Consider the following 20,362-nt stretch of genomic DNA (forward strand, 5'->3'; position numbering starts at 1 on the left):
AAACAACGGTATTGCCACCAAATGGCAGAACCATTAACAGAAAAGAGAAGTGCTAACAAGTTCAGTGTTAGATGTTGAAGCGTAGTGTTGAAGATGCAGCTGATCTCCTAAACTAGAAGTTTAGAGCTAACGGAAAATAATGGGCCAGAATTTTACAGCCCAAGAATTTTAGAAAACAATATAAGCTAAAGAAATGAAAACTTTGTAAGTTGCCGGCACAGAGGTCAGAGGTGAAACTGGCAATAAAAGAAATCTACAACGGAGACCGCCTTGCTCTCCTATTTTTCTTCCCTGTCCAAATAATTTCCTCCCTTTATCACCATGAGGTCCGCCTTCACAATGGCTCAGATTAAGAAACAAACAAAAGGGGCTGGTGACTCGTTCCATATAAACTAAGCATTACTATCTGAGGCCAGGATGAGAAGGTGGACACTGGTTGCCCTCCTCCCCTTCAGTCCCACAGTCAAAGAGCGGATTCCAGCAGGGTAAGCAGCTTCTGGCTACACTCCAAACCAGTGCCCCCTCACGCTATGGGTCTCTCCCTAACTGGGTACTGCCCCAACAAACAGCAAGTCCTTCCTTGGCTTTAGGGAACTGGGGAACAAACCTTCCACAGGTATTAAAGATGTGAGGCTTCATAAGGCACCCCATGCTAAGTGTGAACTCGAAAGTCAGCCCACCTGGGTGTGACTCCTGGTTGTACTTACTGTGTGACCTCAGGCAAGCAATTTTGACCTCTCTGGGCCTGCATCTTATAGCTGTCCAAGTTTCCTTAACCAGGAAATACGCAACCTTCACCCGAACAAGGACTTTACCTTGCACTCAGAAATGGGTCCCTGCAGGGACTTTAGACACTCTTTCTTACTATACTGATTTCCACATTGTATATAAAACATTTTTCTAATTTGTAATTTGGAGAATTTCAAGCAACAGGAAATTGCTTTCTCCCTAATAGTACATTTTATACTAACCCAGACTTTCCCAAGATGAAGAGCTTCTACAGTTTTGGTGTATTTGGTGGCATTCTTCAATTCCTCAAGTCCATTCCAGACTACTTGCAGCACACAGGCCTTAGCCGCTTCCTGACTGTGGCCCAAGCTGATCGTTTTTTGATCTAGTGGTTCTAAGGTCTGCTTCTCTTTTTCAGGTGACAGGACATTCTGTTTGGTTTTACTTTGCTGTTGCTTTGGAGAAAATAGCTTAATTAGCTTTCCGTAGGTCACAGTAAAGCTGGGCTCCACATCAAAATACTCCTGGTCCCATGGAAATACATGAATGGCACAGTGTCTGTGAAACTCCAAAGTTGCTGTCATGTTACACACACTGGGAGGCTGCAATTTACACACTCTGAAAATGTTGTCTAGAGGAACGACTTTGGATTGCATAATTTTGAATGCATTCATTTCAGTTAAACCCCAGGATAGCTCTGGCTTCTTCTCAGACCCAAAAGAAAAAATGCTTCCTATCATAGTCCATAAGGTTGGCATGGATGGGGAGTCAGCTGTCACCTCGGAATCCGTCTTACTAGACCCAGGGCCTGTCGATCCTTTTTGGTCTCCTCCATAATTATGAAATTTCCCCTGTGCATTATCTGCTTTTGAAAATGTATTCTCCTTGGCTTGGCGGGTCTTTGGCTGAATAAGGAGTGTAGTGTCAGTTTCCAGCCTTCCATAAGCAGCAGCTGGCATGAGTGCAACTGTGTGGAAAAGAAAGCTTCTTAGTACATGTTCACCTCTGCTATGGACTCGATGCTATGGTGTCGAACACAATGGAAAATATAATAGCACCTACCAATTCGGATAAATACATAAGTTTGTTGATCAACCCAGACAGGAAAAACAGCTTTTGGAAAAACTATTCGAATCTGATCCAGAAGATGCTGTTCAAGGGAAGCAGCATGCAGCTCCTACAACCAACAAACAGAAAGATCTATTCACTTCACCTTTTGTCATTCCAGGTCTAATAAGGAAATCATAATTCACTCTTCTAACTCAAACCAACTCAGACTATATAATGTAGCTCAGAAAAGAGAACTTTAAAGACACTGATGTTTTGCCTTCCACTTATGAAATGATTAAACCACAGGGATAAGAGGCACAGCATGGGAAATGTAGTCCATGGTATCGTAATGGCATTGTCTGGTGACAGGTGGCGGCTACACTTGTGAGCATGGCGTGACGTACAGTGAATCACTATGTTGTACACCTGAATCTAATGTAACACTGTGTGTCAACTAGACTTCCATGCAAACCAACAACTATGCTGAAGTAGTTTAATGTTAAACTGGGCTAGTTCCCGTTGTATTTTCTTTACCAGTATCTCCCAGTCATCTGCTGAGAGGGGTTCCACCTCAACTTGTTGACAAGATACCACACGGGAGCACAGCTTGAGAAACACCTGGAAAAAATGGAAAATGTAAAACTACTTTTAAAAGACTTTTTGTATCCCTAGGAAATGAGAAGTTCTCTTTAGGTAAGTAATTAGGTGTGAATGAGTGAATGAGTGAGCGTGTGTGCCTCTATGTATTGTGTAGATCTCCAAGGGACAAATAATTATTAAGCACTTATTCTTCGCTACACCTTGATATACTCAACATTTAGGGAAAAAACTGTCTCACAACTAATTATAGGAAAAAGAAAATATATCCTAGCACAACATATGTTTTAAAAATTAAATTTAAAAATTAAAGATAAGGGGTGTCTGGGTGGCTCAGTCCATTGAACATCTGCCGTTAGCTCAGGTCATGATCCCAGCATCCTGGGATCAAGCCCCGAATCTGGCTCCCTGCTCAGCGGGGAGCCTGCCTCTCCCTCTGCCTGCTGCTCCCTAGCTTGTGCTCTCACTCTCTCTGTCAAATAAATAAATAAAATCTTTTTTAAAAATTTAAAGAATAATTAAAAGATTTAAAGATAAATGGGAGGGGCGCCTGGGTGGCTCAGTGGGTTAAGCCGCTGCCTTCGGCTCAGGTCATGATCCCAGGTCCTGGGTTCGAGCCCCACATCGGGCTTTCTGCTCAGCAGGGAGCCTGCTTCCTCCTCTCTCTCTGCCTGCCTCTCTGCCTACTTGTGATTTCTGTCAAATAAATAAATAAAATCTTTAAAAAAAAAATAAAGATAAATGGGGTGCCTGGGTGGCTCAGTCAGTTAAACATCTGACTCTTGATCTCAACTCCAGTCTCAATCTCAGGGCTGTGAGTTCAGGCCCCATGTTGGGCTCTCCACTGGATGTGGAGCCTACTTTAAAAAATAATAATAACTGGGGCGCCTGGGTGGCTCAGTGGGTTAAGCCTCTACCTTCAACTCAGGTCATGATCTCAGGGTCCTGGGATCGAGTCCTGCATCGGGCTCTCTGCTCAGTGGGGAACCTGCTTCCCCCTCTCTCTCTGCCTGCCTGCCTACTTGTGATCTCTCTCTGTCAAATAAATAAATAAAATCTTGGGGCACCTGGGTGGCTCAGTGGGTTAAAGCCTCTGCCTTCGGCTCAGGTCATGATCCCAGGGTCCTGGGATCGAGCCCCACATCAGGCTCTCTGCTCAGCAGGGAGCCTGCTTCCTCCTCTCTCTCTGACTGCATTTCTGCCTACTTGTGATCTGTCTGTCAAATAAATAAATCTTTAAAAAAATAAATAAAATATTTAAAAATAATAAATAACAAATAAATAAAGACAACCATTAACAAAAAAAATAATTCAAAAATGTAAGAAGATACAACAATGACATCAGGTCATGGCTGGATCTAATATATACATACTTTATTATTTCTAAAAGTTTTATGACTTAGTTTTATAACTAACCTCAAGCCATGGTGCTTCAAGAAAAGTAAGAAAAAAATGTAGAGACGGAGATCAGAGCCAATTACTTACAAGTATAAACATTCACAGCTAGAAGTAAAGTAAAACAAATGTGCCCTCATTCCAGTCTATGGATATATATGAAATGCTAGCGTGTCTCAAGAAGTCGGACTCTCCCACCTTACTTTCTTCCCACTTTCTATACGCATTTCTGAGGATGGAGGAGTAAAACCCAAAGCCACCAAGTATTACACGTGCCAATGAACCAGCCCTTCCTTCTCTGCTTGTGGATTGGAGCTGAATTTCCCCAAAAGCCACTGTCAGTGAATCTTCCTACAGCATCTCCCACAGGCTCTATATGAAAAGAGTGATTGTGGGAAAGCACAAAGCAGCTCCCGCCCACCAAGAAGCTGGAATCCTGGGTGAGCCAGTCCACTTTGTTCATATTCTTTGGGAGACAGTGCCTTAGGCACAATACACAGAGAATCTGCAGGAAATCAGGTAAAAGTTCACTTTGAAGTAAAGAGGCATTAAAAACACACAAGACAGGGGCGCCTGGGTGGTTCAGTCAGTTAAGCCGCTGCCTTCGGCTCAGGTCATGATCCCAGGGTCCTGGGATCGACTTCCGCATGGGGCTTCTTGCTCAGTGGGGAGCCTGCTTCTCCCTCTGCCTACTCTGCCTGCCGTTCCCCCTGCTTGTGCTCTCCCTCTTTCTCTGACAAACTAAATAAATAAAATCTTTGGGAAAAAAACACACATACACACAAGACTGTTTAGAGGCTGATGAAGACATCAAGGTTGGGAACAGGAAGCTGGTGTTTCCCGCAGGGAAGGACTACATACTCGAAGAGAGTAGAACTTTAACTTGCTATACAATCCTGGGCAAAATGTTCTATCTCCTTAGGTTTGTAGAGCAAAGCACCAAAGTTAGTGATATCTGGGGTCGCTGTGGTGCTGAAGTTTTAAGATTCCACCAAAGATTTAGGGTAAGCAAAGGACTAATACGAGGCCTATGGATTTCTCATTAGTGGATTATTCTCATTATCAAAAATATTCATGAACAAAATTAGTCTGTGTTCAAAACAAGTTAAAAATATGTGATGCTGTGGGATCCTGTTGTGGGAACTGGTAATAGAATGCAGTTTAGCCCCATTTGTCAAAATTTTAAATGTACAACCCCCAAGACTGCAATTCAACTTGTAGTATTTTACTCCACATATGCATACAAAGATGTTCAATGTATATTGTGTAATACATGGAGAGGTATCTCTGATATATTTTGTGGGGGTAAAAACTGCAGAAAATGTGTATGATCCCATTCTTTAAATCCTAAAGCTATACTGAGATCCCAACATACAGTACACACTCATTCTGAGGCTGGGGTTAAAGAAAGAGAAAAACATTTTTTTTTTTAAGATTTTTATTTATTTATTTGACAGAGAGAGATCACAAGTAGCAGAGAGGCAGGCAGAGAGAGAGGGGGAAGCAGGCTCCCATGCTGAGCAGAGAGCCTGATGCGGGGCTCAATCCCAGGACCCTGCGATCATGACCGGAGCTGAAGGCAGAGGTTTTAACCCACTGAGCCACCCAGGCGCCCCAGAAAAACATTTTTTTACTTTCAATTGTAAAATACTTGTAATGAGTGTGTATTACTTCTGCAGTTTAAATATTTAGAAAGGAATAAATTGGTGAATACAATTAAATGAAAACATAGAAGTCCTTTAGCTTTGGGGTTTATTTATTTTTTTTTTAAGATTTTATTTATTTATTTGACAGAGATCGCAAGTAGGCAGAGAGGCAGGCAGAGAAAGAGGCAGAGAGAGAGGAGGAAGCAGGCTCCCCGCTGAGCAGAGAGCCCGATGCGGGGCTCGATTCCAGGATCCTGGGATCATGCCCTGAGCCGGAGGCAGAGGCTTTAACCCACTGAGCCACCCAGGCGCCCCAGCTTTGGGGTTTATAACCTAAGCACATTAAATCCATAGTCAAGACAAAATTAGAAAAATAACAACTCTTTTGTTGGATAGTTTTTTAAAAGCAAGTATGACCTTGGAAGTTAGAAGATTTGCCACAAACAAATTAAGTTCAATAACAATAAGTAGGGGCGCCTGGGTGGCGCAGTGGGTTAAGCCTCTGCTTCAGCTCAGGTCATGATCTGAGGGTCCTGGGATCGAGCCCCGCATCGGGCTCTCTGCTTAGCAGGAAGCCTGCTTCCCCCTTTCTCTTTGCCTGCCTCTCTGCCTACTTATGATCTCTCTCGCTCTGTCAAATAAATAAATAAAATATTTTTTTAAAATAACAATAAGTAAAACTCAATTCATAAAGCAAAAATAATTACACACAAACAAAATTAGAGAACTTGGAAAGTGAGTAATATACAACACAAAGTCAAGTAGGGAGCAGACTACAAGATAATGACTTAACAACAGTATATAGTTAACTTGAGTATGCTGGACTGGTTATAGCAGCACACAAGTTAGGTGTCATTTCGCCTCCTTAAAAAAAAATCAATCTGAATAAAAAAACTAATCTGAACTTTTTCTTCCCATTGCCATATTGTACGACATTAGGAGAAAGTCATAGTCATCACATTTTGTACTTACCTGGTCCCCATTTGAGAGTCCAAGTTTCTGACCAACTTGTCTGTTAATTTCAGCCACATTTTCGCCTTGATCACTAAAATGCCTACCTTCCACCCAACTCAAGAATGCAGGCTGGTGACCCCAGGCTACTTCTATAGCTTGATTCTATTTGTTCAAGAAGAAAGAGGGTGGGGAGAAGAAATAAGAAAGGAGGGTGAGAGTCTTTATATGCTTTTCTGGATTCACATAAAAAATAAACTATGATTGCAACCCGCACATACAAAAAGAGTTCTACAGATAGGTGATAGCTCTCTGTTGTGCACATTAGAGCATTTAAAAAGCTATAATCGTTTCTGATAACCAAAGCTGGTGATGCTATGGGTGAGACCAATACCCTTGTTTTCTTATGATGGCATTATAAATTCATTCAACCATTCCAAAATTCAAAATGGCACTAGGTAGCCAATGAATTTACCTAAACTTTGAGCCATATATGTATTTGAGTACTTATTCTGGATTAATGATTCAAAAAAGAAGAAGAAAACCACACCAGAACATATCTCTGCAGTATTTTTTGTAACAGTGAAACTTATGACTATCTTAAATATCTATCAACGGGGAAATTATTCAATAAGCTACAAATTTACTATTTTAGTAGAGCATGAGTCAATAAGTAGAAATATATCATGATCATTAAAACTGTAACTATTTGTTTATTAGAACACAATAAATGTGCCTGGTAAAAGCACAAATGTTACAAAAACAAACAAAAAGCTAGGTTCCTGTTCCCAGAGGTAATTATGGTTTATAGTTTCTTATGTACACTTCCAGAAATTTTATACTACACAGCTTCTTAAATAATTTTGAAAGTTTTACCACTATGGAATTCTAAGAACAAAAGTCAAAATATGAAATGTGTTCCCATTAAGAACAATTATATAAAATACATTAAGTTTGTGGCTAAGCACTAAAAAACAATGTTTTCTATGATTAAAGAACTACAAACTGATTATTGAAACCTTAAAAAATATATAAACGTGGAAGGAAAAAAGGAATTACTGATATTCTCTCCACAAGACAACCACATGAACAATTTTGTCTATTTCTAGCTAATCCTGTTTTCTTTGCAAAATTTTTAAAATAGTTGTATATTATAGTCAGGATTTAGTATCCTTTTCCCCACTTAACATTGTATCATCAGCACTTGTAAACATATATCATTTTTTCAATAAAAAGTAAAGACTTCATTAATCAAAACTTACCATCTCAGGAAGTTTTAGTATTATTAAAGTCCTTTATTTATATCACAATAAATTCAATTATTAAATTCATTCATTTACATCAAATTTTACTACCTCAAAACTTGTTATTGTTTCTTTAAATAGGAAACTTTTAAAGGATGTTGGAGCCACTTCTTTTTTTTTTTTTTTTTTATTTGACAGACAGATCCCAAGTAGGCAGAGAGGCAGGCAGAGAGAGACAGGAGAAGGAGGCAGGCTCCCTGCTGAGCAGAGAGCCCGATGCGGGGCTCGATCCCAGGACCCTGAGATCATGACCCGAGCCGAAGGCAGAGGCCTTAACCACTGAGCCACCCAGGCGCCCCTGTTGGAGCCACTTCTGAAGCAATATAATGTACTTTAAATTAGCTATGTTATTAAAATGTTATTAAAATTTTGTATAGAAGAAAGTCATTATGTACCACTTAGTTGTGTAATTTTTCCCACAATTCACAGAATAGGACAACTGCTCACCATGACAAGACCTTTCCACCAAGCACCGTGTGATAAAGTATACAGAGCCCTGGATTTGGAGTCAAATTCCAAATTACTGTCAGCTGTAATTGTGTCAGCTGAGGTTACAAGGGTGAAAATGACCAACCCCCGCCAGGTGCTTTCCACACTCTTTCATAAGAGTCTGTGGCATATAATCCAGATCAACTCCTATTTCACAAAAAGAAGCTTTCAAAACCAGAGATGTTCAATAAGGAAATACAAAATACGCCCTGAAATATCAAAGAGGCAAATTCTACCAACTCACTGGGAAAGGGGAAAATCAACTTCATCAAACAGAAAAAGTACTTCAATTACTCATTCGGTCAAAATGTAGTAACCAGCACCATAGTCATAATATATATTCAGTTGGATTTGGTAAACCTTGCAGACTACTCGGAGTCCATTTTCATGTAAAACCTTTTCTACCTGAATCACAGAACCTCAGGTAAAAAGAAGAACCCAGCAGACTGGAAAGAAAGGAGCCCGCTTCTCCGGTCAATCAACAAATGACTGACTACGTGCTCTGGCCTATACCTGTGGTACCAGTATCACCTGGAGAACTTTCAGGTAAAATCATGGGTTGTGAGGCCTTAGGACCGGCCAGATCCGAGGCCTGGGTTCTCCCTTGCTAACACAAAAGAAATGACAAGTCCTTATCTGTCCATTTCTGGATGGCGATTTAGGTTTGTCTGTCTGCATTCAGTGTGGACGGGAATCCTTTCCCCCATTTCAGCAATCACAGCAAGCACGGAGCCCAGTATACAGACAAAATAACTGAGTTAAGCAATGGTTCTCAACTGGGGGTGATTTCTGTTCCCCAGGAGACATCTGGCAATGTGTGGAGACACGTGGAGACTTTTTTTTGGGACTATCACTACTGAAAAGGAGGTGTGCTACTGGCATCTAGTGGCTAAAGGTCAAAGATAATGTTGACTATTTTATAATACCAGCCACAGTCACCCACAACAAAAAATTATCCAGCCTAGAGCGCCAAGGTTAAAAAATCCCGAGTTAGGGGTGCCTGGGTTGCTCAGTGGGTTAAGCCTCTGCCTTCAGCTCAGGTCATGGTCTCAGGGTCCTGGGATCGAGCCCTGCATCAGGCTCTTTGCTCAGTGGGGAGCCTGCTTCCCCCTCTCTCTCTGCCTGCCTCTCTGCCTGCTTGTGATCTCTGTCAAATAAATAAATAAAATCTTTAAAAAAAAAAAATCCCAAGTTAGACCATCTATTGGGTATCCAGTCCTGAAATAGGGGCTTGGATAAGCCAATGATGACACCTGAGACACAAAGTACAAGCGAGATGTGTCACATAAACACAACAGTGAAGTTTTGAAAAGGAGACAAACGTGAGCAACCGAGAATTTGAAAGCTCGGCGGAGGAGGTAAGATTAAGCTCAGCTTTTGAAGGCATGAAATGAAGAAAAAGGTTTTGGGGAGAAAGAATAGCAAGAGTAAGAGTACAGAAGTAGGAAGTTGCTAGGTTATGAAAGAAAAACAGTGAGAAGGCCGGTCTGGATGCTGCATGGTAAGTGAGAGACAAGAGGACAAATTACCTGGAAATGGTACCCGCCTAGGAGTGCTAGTTTCCTAACTTGCGAAAGTACAGAAATGACTTAGATGCCCCAGGTCCCTTTTGCCATCAACGTTCTATGATTCTATAATAGGAGGGCTCAATTCTTGTGCATCCAAGTAGCCCAAAGATAGATTTTTTTTTTTTTAATTACAGATGTCTAAATCACTCCCCAGGATTCTCATTCAAGAAGTCTGAGGAAGGACCAGAACACTGGTATTTTGAAAAACTTAAAGGTAAATCTGACACAGGCCAGGAAACTATTCTTCTGACCCTCTTCCCATTACAGCATTGTAGGTATTATGTCCTCTATGCTTCAGCCCAAATAAAATAATTCAACACATTAACTCCCAATTTATGACTTTCTGCTTTAATAATTACCTATGCCTTCTAAGCCAATAATTCTAGGGTTAAAAAATATCTAGAAAAACAGTTCCGGAAAAGTAAAATGGAAAGGTAGGATACTAAAATTACTGTAAATTCTTAAATATTCCCTGCATGATTAGCTAGCAGTGGGTACTATGCATCCAGGATTTCAAGTATTCTATCCCTTTGCCAGCATGCGCATATCAAACTCATAAGACTATGTGCCTCTATTTCTAGTAAGAAAATGAGGATGTTGTACCTCCTTTAATTAATAATTAAAAGGGTAACTGACCAGAGAGGTTCAAATAATCCTACCTATGTACTTCCAAATATGCATAATTCTACCGCACATTTCTGGTACACCTCAGAACTGTTCCAAGCATCGGCGACACAGGGAAGAACCTTATTTTATTAAACTACCCCGCTCGTGGGACACGGTGCTCAGTTCCTGTTAACATACCCTGTTAACCTACAGGGACTCTGCAAACCAAATCTGGCCCTCCCTCTAGAGGCCGGGACCGCAGCCATGCAGGCATCTGAAAATCACTAGCAAGAAAAACATTTTTTTTTTTAATAAAAATAAAAATTAGAGACTTCCAGGAGCTTTTCCAAACTGGAGAAATATTTCTGAATGCAGACGTAAATATCGGGATGTTTAAAAGCCCAGTCTCACCAAGTGAAAACACCTGAAACAAGGCAAGTTAAAGGCCCAGGGCTGCACTAGACGTGGTGTGGGCTGCAGAGCCTGCCCTACCCGGCCTTACCCTCGAAGGGCCCTCAGTCTGGCCTCTGAACGGCTCGGTGGCGACCCAGACCGGACAGGCTTGAGGGCCGCCGCGTCCCTAAAAGGTCTTGGCCCGGTCCGACCCCAGGCTGCCAACCGGGTGTCGCCAGTCTGGGTTGCGAGCCGCCGTCCAGGGCTGGCGCATTACCTGTAGCAGGTGCAGCTGGGCCACGAGGCGCCGGGGCAAGTGGAGGAAGCAGTCGCGGGCGTTGGTGAAGACCACAGTCACCGCTACCCCACCACCCTCTGCACCCGCCAGGCGATCGGTGCCCCACATGGTAGACAAGCGAGGACCACCCCCCCAGCCGTCCACTTAAGCGGACGCTGGCCACTGAGCAGACAGAGGGCGTCGGAGCCAGAGAAGATCGATCGACCCCGCCCCCCTCGGCCACGCCCCTCTCGCCGCGCGCGCCGGGACGAGGAGGGACAGGCAAAGGGCTCGAGCTCTCCGAGATCTCTCCGCCAGGCCGCTGGAGGGCGGCACCTCGTTCACCGAAGTCTCACTCACAGGAAACGATGCCAGACGCTGTCGATCCTCCAGCCAGTCCTGGCACTCCTTGACCCATCTCCCTCTCTTATTGGGTGAACAGGAGTTAGGCGAGACGGATGTTGTCGTTTTGCAAGGGCCGGAATAGGCAAGATGGCGTCGAGTGGCGGCGAACTTGGAGGTGTATTTGATCACCACGTTCAGAGGGCTGTATGCGACACGCGAGCCAAGTATCGGGAGGGGCGGCGGCCTCGTGCTGTCAGGGTAAAGTGATTTTGGTTTCACTCACTATTGCTGATAGCTTTATCTTAGCTCTAGCGCCACATGCCCACTTTATGTAATAAAGGCTTGAAGGGCTGCGGTCCATCAGTCATTAGAGATGGGTATGAGAAACTGGTACTCGGTGGCCAAAAATTCTCACGAACTCCCTTTGGTCAACTGCTGTAACGTCAGCTCCGGAAGGACAGGGCTTTATTTTAGTCATTGTATCTTCCGTGTTTACAGTAGCGCTTGGCTCACGGTAAGCACTAAATTTTTGTTCTCTCTAGTAACTTCTTCTGAGCCAACTTCTGTAAAATATGTCGATTGAAGAGTGTTTTAATTAGAGGCCGTCACCGGAAGGGGTGAATTCTTTATTTTATTTATTTATTTATTTATTTTTTTGCATACCGGCTGAACAGAATGTTTCTTCTTTTTAGAGCTCTTAAGTTTTTTATTTTAATTCCAGTATAGTTAACGTAGTGTTATATATTAGTTTCAGGTGTACAATATAGTGACTCAGCAATTCTGTCTGAGCACATTACTTGGTGCTCAGATGGTAAGTGTAGTTTTTAATCCCCGAGTTTTGTTTTGTTTTGTTTTTTTTAATAGAAGATATGTCTTAGGCTTATTTGGAAGATACATCTTTATGTGTTTTCTCTTAGGTATATACAATCAATTTGGAATCTCGGTACTTGTTAATACAAGGAGTTCCTGCAGTGGGAGCAATGAAGGAATTAGTTGAGCGATTTGCTCTATATGGTGCAATTGAACAGTATAATCCTCTAGATGAATATCCAGCAGAAGACTTTACAGAAGTTTATCTTATTAAATTTATGAACTTACAAAGTGCAAGGTAATGTGCAAGTTAAGCGTAAGTTTCATTTCCTCCATTCCCACTGCTATCACTTTGGCCCCAGTTGTCCCTCATTCATACCTGAATTACTGAATCATCTAACATGGCCCTATATTATTTTTATCTTACTCCAGTCTTAAATGTCATTCCCATGCTTAACAGCCTTTGATCATGTATTGTCATAGATTAAAAACTGGGTTTGGGTAAGTTTTCGAACTCCACTGCTTACTAGCATCATGACTTTGGACAAGTTATTTAATCTAAGTAAGGCTGGTTTTTTTTCTATTCTGCGAAATATGTATGGTAAAAGGACCTACCTTGGGGGTTGTGTGAGGATGGTATAAGATAATCGATGTAAAGGGGCTAAATGTAGCGCCTCCTGTGTTCGGAATGCAGTGAACATTAGCCGTTGAAGTTCTTAATGTTATGTACCTTTGTGAATTGACTCAACCTTTTCCAGCTTTCTGTTAACAGAAACTCTGCTTCAGTAAGGCTGAAGTATGAAATCCTTACTAGTTTTCTGTTGACCCCAGTCTTGTCATTAGTTCTCTCCAAGACCCATCCTTCTTTAGCTGTTACCATTCATTTTTTCTTTTCTCTCTCTCTCTCTTTAAAAAATTTTATTTTTGAGTAATCTCTACACCCCGTGTGGGGCTCAAACTTATAACCCCGAGATCAAGACTCACATGGCCTACTGACTTAGCTAACCAGGCACCCCACCATTCATCTTGTCTTTCTGTACTATGAATAGGATTTGCAGTCTGCCACAAAAGCACTTGTTTGTGTTGTTCTCTGTTTGCTCTCATATGTAATCTCACTTTCCCTAATCAACTTGCCTGCCCCTCATGGTTAGGGAACCATATTTTTTAGAGCTTTTTCATCTTCCAGAGCACATAGTACAGTAGGCTGTGAAGTTCAACATCTCAGTTTGAATCGTAGCTCCACAAACTAGTGTGAGCATGGCTGTTATAAATGTCCCCAGGCCTCATGTCATCATATGGTTTTTATGAAATGTTAATTCACTTAGGATACTACCTGGTGCATGGTAAAATCTCAGTAAGTATTTTTATCATTATCCCTGGGCACAGAAGTACTTAAATATTTATTGTAGCTTAAGTCCTGGCCACTCATATATATTTAGTAAATATTTGTTGAATATCATCCTCTACTTTTTCATGGATTAGTTATGTATTCAATACTTAATTATTGAAGATTTTTATGATTATTTATTAATTTTTATGTATGAATTCCATTGTGCCGAAAAGGCTAAATTTGGTATGAGCTGACTCTTAAGGGCCACTTAACACAGAGAAATCTCTGTTTCACAACCACAGATTATGTACCTCAGGTTAACTGGTGGCTCCTTAGTTAATTAAAGGGAGTCAGGTTATGTGTGGATGACTTAGCTCAAAAACTGTTAGCACTATAGGGAGAGGGGATGAAAGGCTTGAAAAGTATGCACCAGATCAGTAGAGTCAATACCATCCACAAGCAGCACATCTTAACTCCCAGACAAGAGGATGTGTATACACATAGCAAAACCTGAACATTGCTCTTTAGACCAGTGCATTGTATACTAGTTCGGCTTTCATCCTAAGTAAATCGAGATTAATAAACCATGCTGTTTTCTGTTTAGGACAGCCAAGAGAAAAATGGATGAACAGAGTTTCTTTGGTGGATTGCTTCATGTGTGCTATGCTCCAGAATTTGAAACAGTTGAAGAAACTAGAAAAAAATTACAGGAGAGAAAGGCTTATATAGCAAGAACTACTAAAAATAAAGGTATGGAAAGCCAGTTACTGAACACCTCCTATGTGTCAGGCACTCTGCTAGGTATATCATCATGGAGCTCCCAGTCCAGTGGGAAGAGAGGCAGATAAATGATCACAATATTCAGTAACTGTAAACTGCAGGATTCTGGGCAACACTCTTAAGTAATCTGGGCTGGAAAAGGAGAGATGTTGGCATGTGGAAGAGTTCCTACAGGTTGAGAGAGGTGGCTGAGTTTTGAAGGATAAGTAGACATTACTCAGATGGGAGGGTAGGCCAAGTAGCATGAATAAATGAGCATCATGCTTCGGGAGGAACATGAATAGTACAGGATAACCACAGCACAGGGGCTACAGTGAGAAATAAAAATTAGAGAAGAGAACAGGAACTGTATCATGTAGGGCTTTATATCCCATGCTAAGGAATTAAGGCTTGACCAAAGGCAGTGAGAAACAATTATGATTTGCCGACTAGTTACCAACTGCTAATCTAAAACTGCTGAACATGGAAAAGTTCCACTTTTGACCAGCAGCTGGCCACATGGCCCATATTCCCAACTGGGTTTCCCTAGACACAAATTCCAGGTGCCAGGAATAGAGTCATGGGATCTGGTACAAGGATTGTAGGAACAGAGCACTCAGAATTGGACTAAAATAATGTGTGTGGTCTGAAATCTGAATGATACTGGAGGCTCAGATTGCCAAGTTTCCACCCTTCAATTAAAAGACAAAGTCAGGGGCGCCTGGGTGGCTCAGTGGGTTAAAGCCTCTGCCTTCGGCTCAGGTCATGATCCCAGGGTCCTGGAATCGAGCCCCGCATGGGGCTCTCTGCTCAGCAGGGAGCCTGCTTCTACCTCTATTTGCCTGCCTCTCTGCCTACTTGTGATCTCTGCCTGTCAAATAAATAAATAAAATCTTTAAAAAAAAATAAAAATAAAAGACAAAGTCAATGTCCATACAGTTACTGAATATGAGGAGATTTTTGACTGGAGAGGTGACATGTGGCAGAGGTGAAGAGAGAAATAAGGTGGGAAGACTCTTGGAAAAACTCACCTGAAGATTTGGCAAGAGAGCTATTGAGAGTCCCTGGTCATTAGTAGACACTGAACATTAACCTGTGGTGCATGTGAATAGCTCCCAGAAAACTTCTAGGGTTGTGTGGCAAATAAAATGACAAAATATGGGTCCCGTGTATTGCCACTTTTAAAAACTAACAAATAAGCTAAGCAGCATGATACATTCATATAGCAGAATACTCCGAAGCTGGGGGAAAAAAGCATTCTATGTGATGACCTAGAAAAAGCCTCTAAGATCCCCAGTTAAGTGGAAAATGCAAAGGTGCAGAGAAATGGGTATTATGGGGGAAAAAGAGGAGTAAGTGGGAGGAGGAAGAATAAGACATACTGGACAGATAAATAAGAAAGTAGGAATAGGGATTACTTATGGAGGAGTGGAAACCAGGCATATGGGGAGCAAAGAGAGAGTGAAGCTTGACACTAATATACTCTTTGTCCTTTTTAGCTTTTAAACACATGATGGTATTACCTGCTCAAGAAATAAATTTTTCAGGGTAGCATTTGTTAACCTTTTAAAGTGATGTTTGTTTTTAAAAGTGGACATTTGCAAATGATGAAAACAAATGAACCGTTTCTTTTTCCTCTTCTTTAACCTTTTAAATTGTAATATTAAGATCATTACATGACGAAGAAGAAACTGGTTACAGAGCTTAAAGACACAAAAGATTTTAGACAGGACTTCCATTCAAGGACATCTGGACCTTGTGCAGCCACACTGAACACTTCTACTGGCAACTCCGATCCTTGTCTTCCTTATTCTTGTGAATTGCCTTTATGTTATTTTTCCTCAAAATTTGCGGGTTCATCAGGGAAACATATGGGCTGGGCATCAGACTCCTCTCGGGATGGTAGAAACCGTGCTCAAACAGTGGAGCATTGTATTCACAATGACTCTTCACAGAAGATACAAATGAAACCTTTTAAAAATTCGTTGGCCTGCCCTGGTGCACAGAAGACTACTACTTCTTCAGAGGCAGTTGACAGATTTATGCCTAGGACAACACAGCTGCAGGAGCGGAAAAGAAGAAGAGAAGATGATCGTAAAGTTGGAACTTTTCTCGGAACAAGCACGAGTAGTAATGAGGTTATGATTGGGCCTCTGTTACCTCACATACCTAAAGTAGACATGCATGACGACTCGTTGAATACAACAGCGAATTTAATTCGGAATAAACTTCAAGAGGTAAGATCATTTTTAAAAACTGTTTTAAGGGGCGCCTGGGTGGCTCAGTGGGTTAAAGTCTCTGCCTTCGGCTCTGGTCATGATCCCGGGGTCCTGGGATTGAGCATCTGGCTCTCTGCTCGGCGGGGAGCCTGCTTCCTCCTCTGTCTCTGCCTGCCTCTCTGCCTACTTGTGATCTCCGTCTGTCAAATAAATGAATAAATAAATCTTTTTTAAAAATTAAAAAATAAAAAATAAATAAACAAAAAACTGTTTTAAGAGACCATTTGGTCATAGGACTAACAACTAAATGGAGATTTGTGGCGACTAAAGTATTGTCATTTTATTTTTCATTTTCAGCTTTTTGATGTGTTTTTCTACAGTTCTCTGTTGAGTTAACTGAATCTAACAGAAATGTACATGCTTTGATGTCATTAATCCTCACTTTAAACGATGAACAGAACATACAGATCTAAAATATAAAAGCAGTGGTTTCAGTCAGTGACGTCAGCCTGTGAGAGTGGAGCCCAGGCCCTCCCTTTTTAAAGGTCCCCAGATGGTTCTGTTATGAGCCAAAGTACAGAACTGTTGTGTTGAAGGAAAATTATTACAACTTACTTTCCTCAAGTTCAAAGTTAATACAAATTACATCAAATTAAAATGCTTTTTGCTTCTTTGATAAAAGTAGCCATAGAATAGGGCCAGATTTCTAAAGACTAGGCCCTAAGGTCTGCATTTGAAAATGTCAACTTCTTAAGTAGAGTACAACTTGACTGTGCTACTTAAGTAGTAATTTCTTTCCATGTTATTTAATCATTTTCCATTTTCTGAACACAAATGAAAGAAAGCTAACATTTGAATTAGCTTTTGAAAGATACCTTTTCATGGGGCAAACCCTTTAGAAATCTAACTAAGGGAGAAAGACCATTGTCCTAAACTTGAAGCCTGAGGTTCAGAAAGTGCTTTTCATGTAGCTGTACATGTATTTTACTGTGTGATGAAGGGGAATCTAAGGTGGCTTAACTTAGGTCTATTTGTTTTACCCGAAAACTATTATCTGACTAAGGGTGAAGGCTTATTTTAAAATAATAAAAATCTGTGAACACAATTTCTATGCTTAAGCCTCTTAAAATTTTTTAGTTATGCTAGCCCCCCTCTTTCCTTCAGATAGAGTTGATCTGAGGCATAGATACAGATACATAACTCTCTCAGCCAGAGAGAGTTTCAAGGAAAAAGTTGTTAGGGGATGCCTGGGTGGTTCAGTTGGTTAGCATCTGCCTTCAGCTCAGGTCCCAGGGTCCTGGAATGAGTCTCATATGGGGATCCCTGCTCAGCGGAGCCTGCTTTTCTCTCTGCCTGCACACGTGCCCATGCTGTCTCGCTCGTGCACACTCTCTTTCTGACAAATAAATAAAATCTCAAAAAAAAAAAAAAAAAAAAAAAAGTTGGTAGGTCCAGATCCTAGGTAAGGAAACAGTAGGACAACAAAATTGAGAAATACTGACTACAACTTACTACAGTTTCTAATAATTGTGCATTTAAGTCAAGACTGTTATACTCTGCTTTAACACATTGTCACTCTTTTTCTGATGGTGTGTTTGGTTTCACTTCCCTAGGAAATTGAGGATTATACCATTTTCTGCTTATTTCTCCAAATTTCTTATCTCCCCCCTCAAGGCTCCATGTCTCCAAATACATCAGATGTTATTAGTGTTTCAAGTTATGCAGAATCAGGATGTCTGTCTGTATCTATAAGATAGCAAATGACTTCGGATCTATAAAGGATTGTTAGAGTATGTATTTACTTTTCTCCCAATTTTGTTTTTTCTTATTAAATGGCTTTAGAAATTTTACTCCCATCAGTGTTTGGACAGAAAACCTTGCCCTGTGCCTAGATTGTAGGCTGTACCCTGAAATTGGGCACACTCTGCCTCAAACTGATGGCAAGAATTGGACTATTAGATGTATATCCTACCTCTTCTAATCGTTTACTTATTTTTGTACTACAAAACTAAGTTTTAGTGGTTCTCTTTTTTAAACTAGGTCATTTCATCTGTGCCCAAACCTCCAGAAGACAAGCTGGAAGATGTGCGTACAAGTTGTTCATTAAAGCAAAGAAGAAGAATATAGACTGCCAGCAGCCAGTTATGTTTCTGTGGTTCTGTTAACTTTTTACTTCTAGCCTGTCACTTTGTTGAAGAGATTGTACTGCTGGTATTTTTTAATGCACTTCTCTTTATAATATCATTCAAGCTACTTATCTAATAAAATTTCATCTTTTAAAATTAGGTTGTCATAGACAAAGTACATGCCAGCCAAATATGTTCCTTAAAAAAAACAAAACTAAACTTTTCCAGGAGCTCCACCCAGTGACTTTGGTTGCATCTTATTGGCTAGAAGTGGGCTCCTGGCATTCCTAACTCGGGAGGTCTGGCGTGATGAATGTTTCGGTTTCCAACTTCTGTGGATGAGGAAGAAAGAGAAAAGAGGATTGTGAAAGGCTTATTCACAGTATTTGCCACAAGAACCAAGCTTGTTGGCTAACTTAAAGAATAAAATTAGTTTATCATTACTTATTATAGGTGTTATTTTGATCATACTTAATATTACAGAAACTGGGGACACCTGTGAAGCTCAGCTGATTAAGGCTCTGCCTTTGGCCCAGGTCATGACCTCGGGGTCCTAGGATTGAGTCCCACATTGGGCTCCCTGCTCATTGGGGAGCCTGCTTCTCCCTCTGCCTGCCGCTGTCTCTGTCTGTGCTCTTTCTTTCTGACAAATAAATGTTAAAAAAAAAAAAAATTACAGGAACCGTTCTTTTAGTATTACTTCCCACGTGGCAGTAGTTCTATGTAAATGAAGTGAAAGATAAAAACTTTACAATGCAAATAAGGATAGGCAGTCGGGATCTGTTTCTGATTTTAATACAAGTATTGAGTGATTCACATTCAAAAACTAGAAGTCAGGATGTGTCTGAATGCCAGGGCTTCAAAATCAATACAATTCTGTAAAGTAAAAAAGATAAACTATTAGAACAAAGCTGAAATTAGAAGCCTACATTCTTCAGTTAACGTCTAAGAAGAAGGTGCCTATCTATGGCAGAAATGAATCACTGTATTTATAAATGCTAGGTCACTAACCACTACTTTTAGCATACCCACATTGCTTTTCCCGGCAGTGAACCACGTAATTGGAAATTGAAACAAGTGTGTTCAGGCTGTTTCCAATTTTTTTTTTTTTTAACCGATAAAAAGAACTTGAGAAGACCCATACCAAATGGTGGTCTGTTTTTCTTTTCTCTCTCTACCTAAAGACTTCTTGCCTATTGGATTGAATTTGAATATACCAGTGAAGAAGGTTCATCACCAGTTACGACCTACTGATATAAACTTGCTGGGATAGCTCCAAGTGCCAGATGGTATTAAAAGGAGCTGCAAGCAAGGGGTTTGGCCTTACTTCTTGTAAGGTAATTAGATACTTTTCTCTGCTGAACTCAAAGGTAAAAGACACATTAGACACCCAAGCATAGAATTGGAAAGAGCAAGTTACTGTCTAGAACACGCTTCTCAGACATTAAGATGGTATGACTCTCTACTTCAGGGTCTTATTAAAATGCAGATTCTGATGGGAGTGGCCAGGAGCTGGTGGGTGGTAGGAATGCAGAACTGTTTATAGGTATAGAATTTCATTTTTGCAAGATGAGTTCTGGAGATTGTATGACATTGTGAATGTACCTGACATTACTGAACTCTGTGTTTGTAATTGGTTAAGATGATATGTTTTATGTTGGATGTATTTTACCACAATTGAAAAAAAAAAACCCTCTGGGGGAGAATTTTTAAATTCTTAAAGGGAGGAGCTGCTCAATGGGTTCTGTGTTGTTGAATGGATTTCTGA

The 20,362-nt window shown here is 40.9% G+C and overlaps 3 protein-coding genes across 7 annotated transcripts in view; 1 reads left to right on the top strand and 2 right to left on the bottom strand.

Annotated features, from left to right (window-relative positions):
- The window catches only part of PEX1 (peroxisomal biogenesis factor 1), a 52,477-nt gene extending 41,269 nt beyond the window's left edge, over nucleotides 1-11,208 (bottom strand). Inside the window, exons 1-5 of the mRNA XM_047694669.1 lie at nucleotides 11,006-11,208; nucleotides 6,390-6,533; nucleotides 2,314-2,397; nucleotides 1,792-1,906; nucleotides 972-1,696 (exon numbers count right to left, since the gene is read on the bottom strand). Coding sequence (XP_047550625.1) covers nucleotides 972-1,696; nucleotides 1,792-1,906; nucleotides 2,314-2,397; nucleotides 6,390-6,533; nucleotides 11,006-11,134 — 1,197 coding nt within the window. The 5' untranslated portion in view covers nucleotides 11,135-11,208. The remainder of the gene's footprint in view (nucleotides 1-971; nucleotides 1,697-1,791; nucleotides 1,907-2,313; nucleotides 2,398-6,389; nucleotides 6,534-11,005) is intronic.
- Nucleotides 11,209-11,460: 252 nt separating this feature from the next.
- RBM48 (RNA binding motif protein 48) lies at nucleotides 11,461-19,041 on the top strand. Of its 3 annotated transcripts, none has more exons than XM_047695265.1 (5): nucleotides 11,461-11,608; nucleotides 12,268-12,458; nucleotides 14,095-14,240; nucleotides 15,918-16,488; nucleotides 18,512-19,041. In XM_047695265.1, exons 1-5 carry the CDS (start codon nucleotides 11,498-11,500, stop codon nucleotides 18,573-18,575), a joined length of 1,083 nt encoding a protein of 360 aa, XP_047551221.1. In that variant the 5' UTR covers nucleotides 11,461-11,497; the 3' UTR covers nucleotides 18,576-19,041. The 3 variants fall into 3 exon arrangements, with proteins under 3 accessions (XP_047551221.1, XP_047551219.1, XP_047551220.1); XM_047695263.1 differs by having other exon boundaries at nucleotides 11,462-11,608; nucleotides 15,918-16,486; nucleotides 18,509-19,041; XM_047695264.1 differs by lacking the exon at nucleotides 11,461-11,608 and having other exon boundaries at nucleotides 12,324-12,458; nucleotides 14,100-14,240; nucleotides 15,918-16,486; nucleotides 18,509-19,041.
- Nucleotides 16,182-20,362, bottom strand: part of LOC125080982 (EF-hand calcium-binding domain-containing protein 1-like) — a 28,422-nt gene continuing 24,241 nt past the window's right edge. For 2 of the 3 annotated variants that reach the window (XM_047695269.1, XM_047695267.1), the window contains one exon: nucleotides 19,214-19,470. In XM_047695269.1, coding sequence (XP_047551225.1) covers nucleotides 19,414-19,470 — 57 coding nt within the window. In that variant the 3' untranslated portion in view covers nucleotides 19,214-19,413. Of the gene's footprint in view, nucleotides 16,310-19,213; nucleotides 19,471-20,362 lie in introns of those variants that run through there. The other variant, XM_047695268.1, reaches the window with a different exon arrangement.

The sequence above is a fragment of the Lutra lutra genome, chromosome 11 (genome assembly GCF_902655055.1).
Source record: "Lutra lutra chromosome 11, mLutLut1.2, whole genome shotgun sequence".
NCBI classification, from domain to species: Eukaryota; Metazoa; Chordata; class Mammalia; order Carnivora; family Mustelidae; genus Lutra; species Lutra lutra.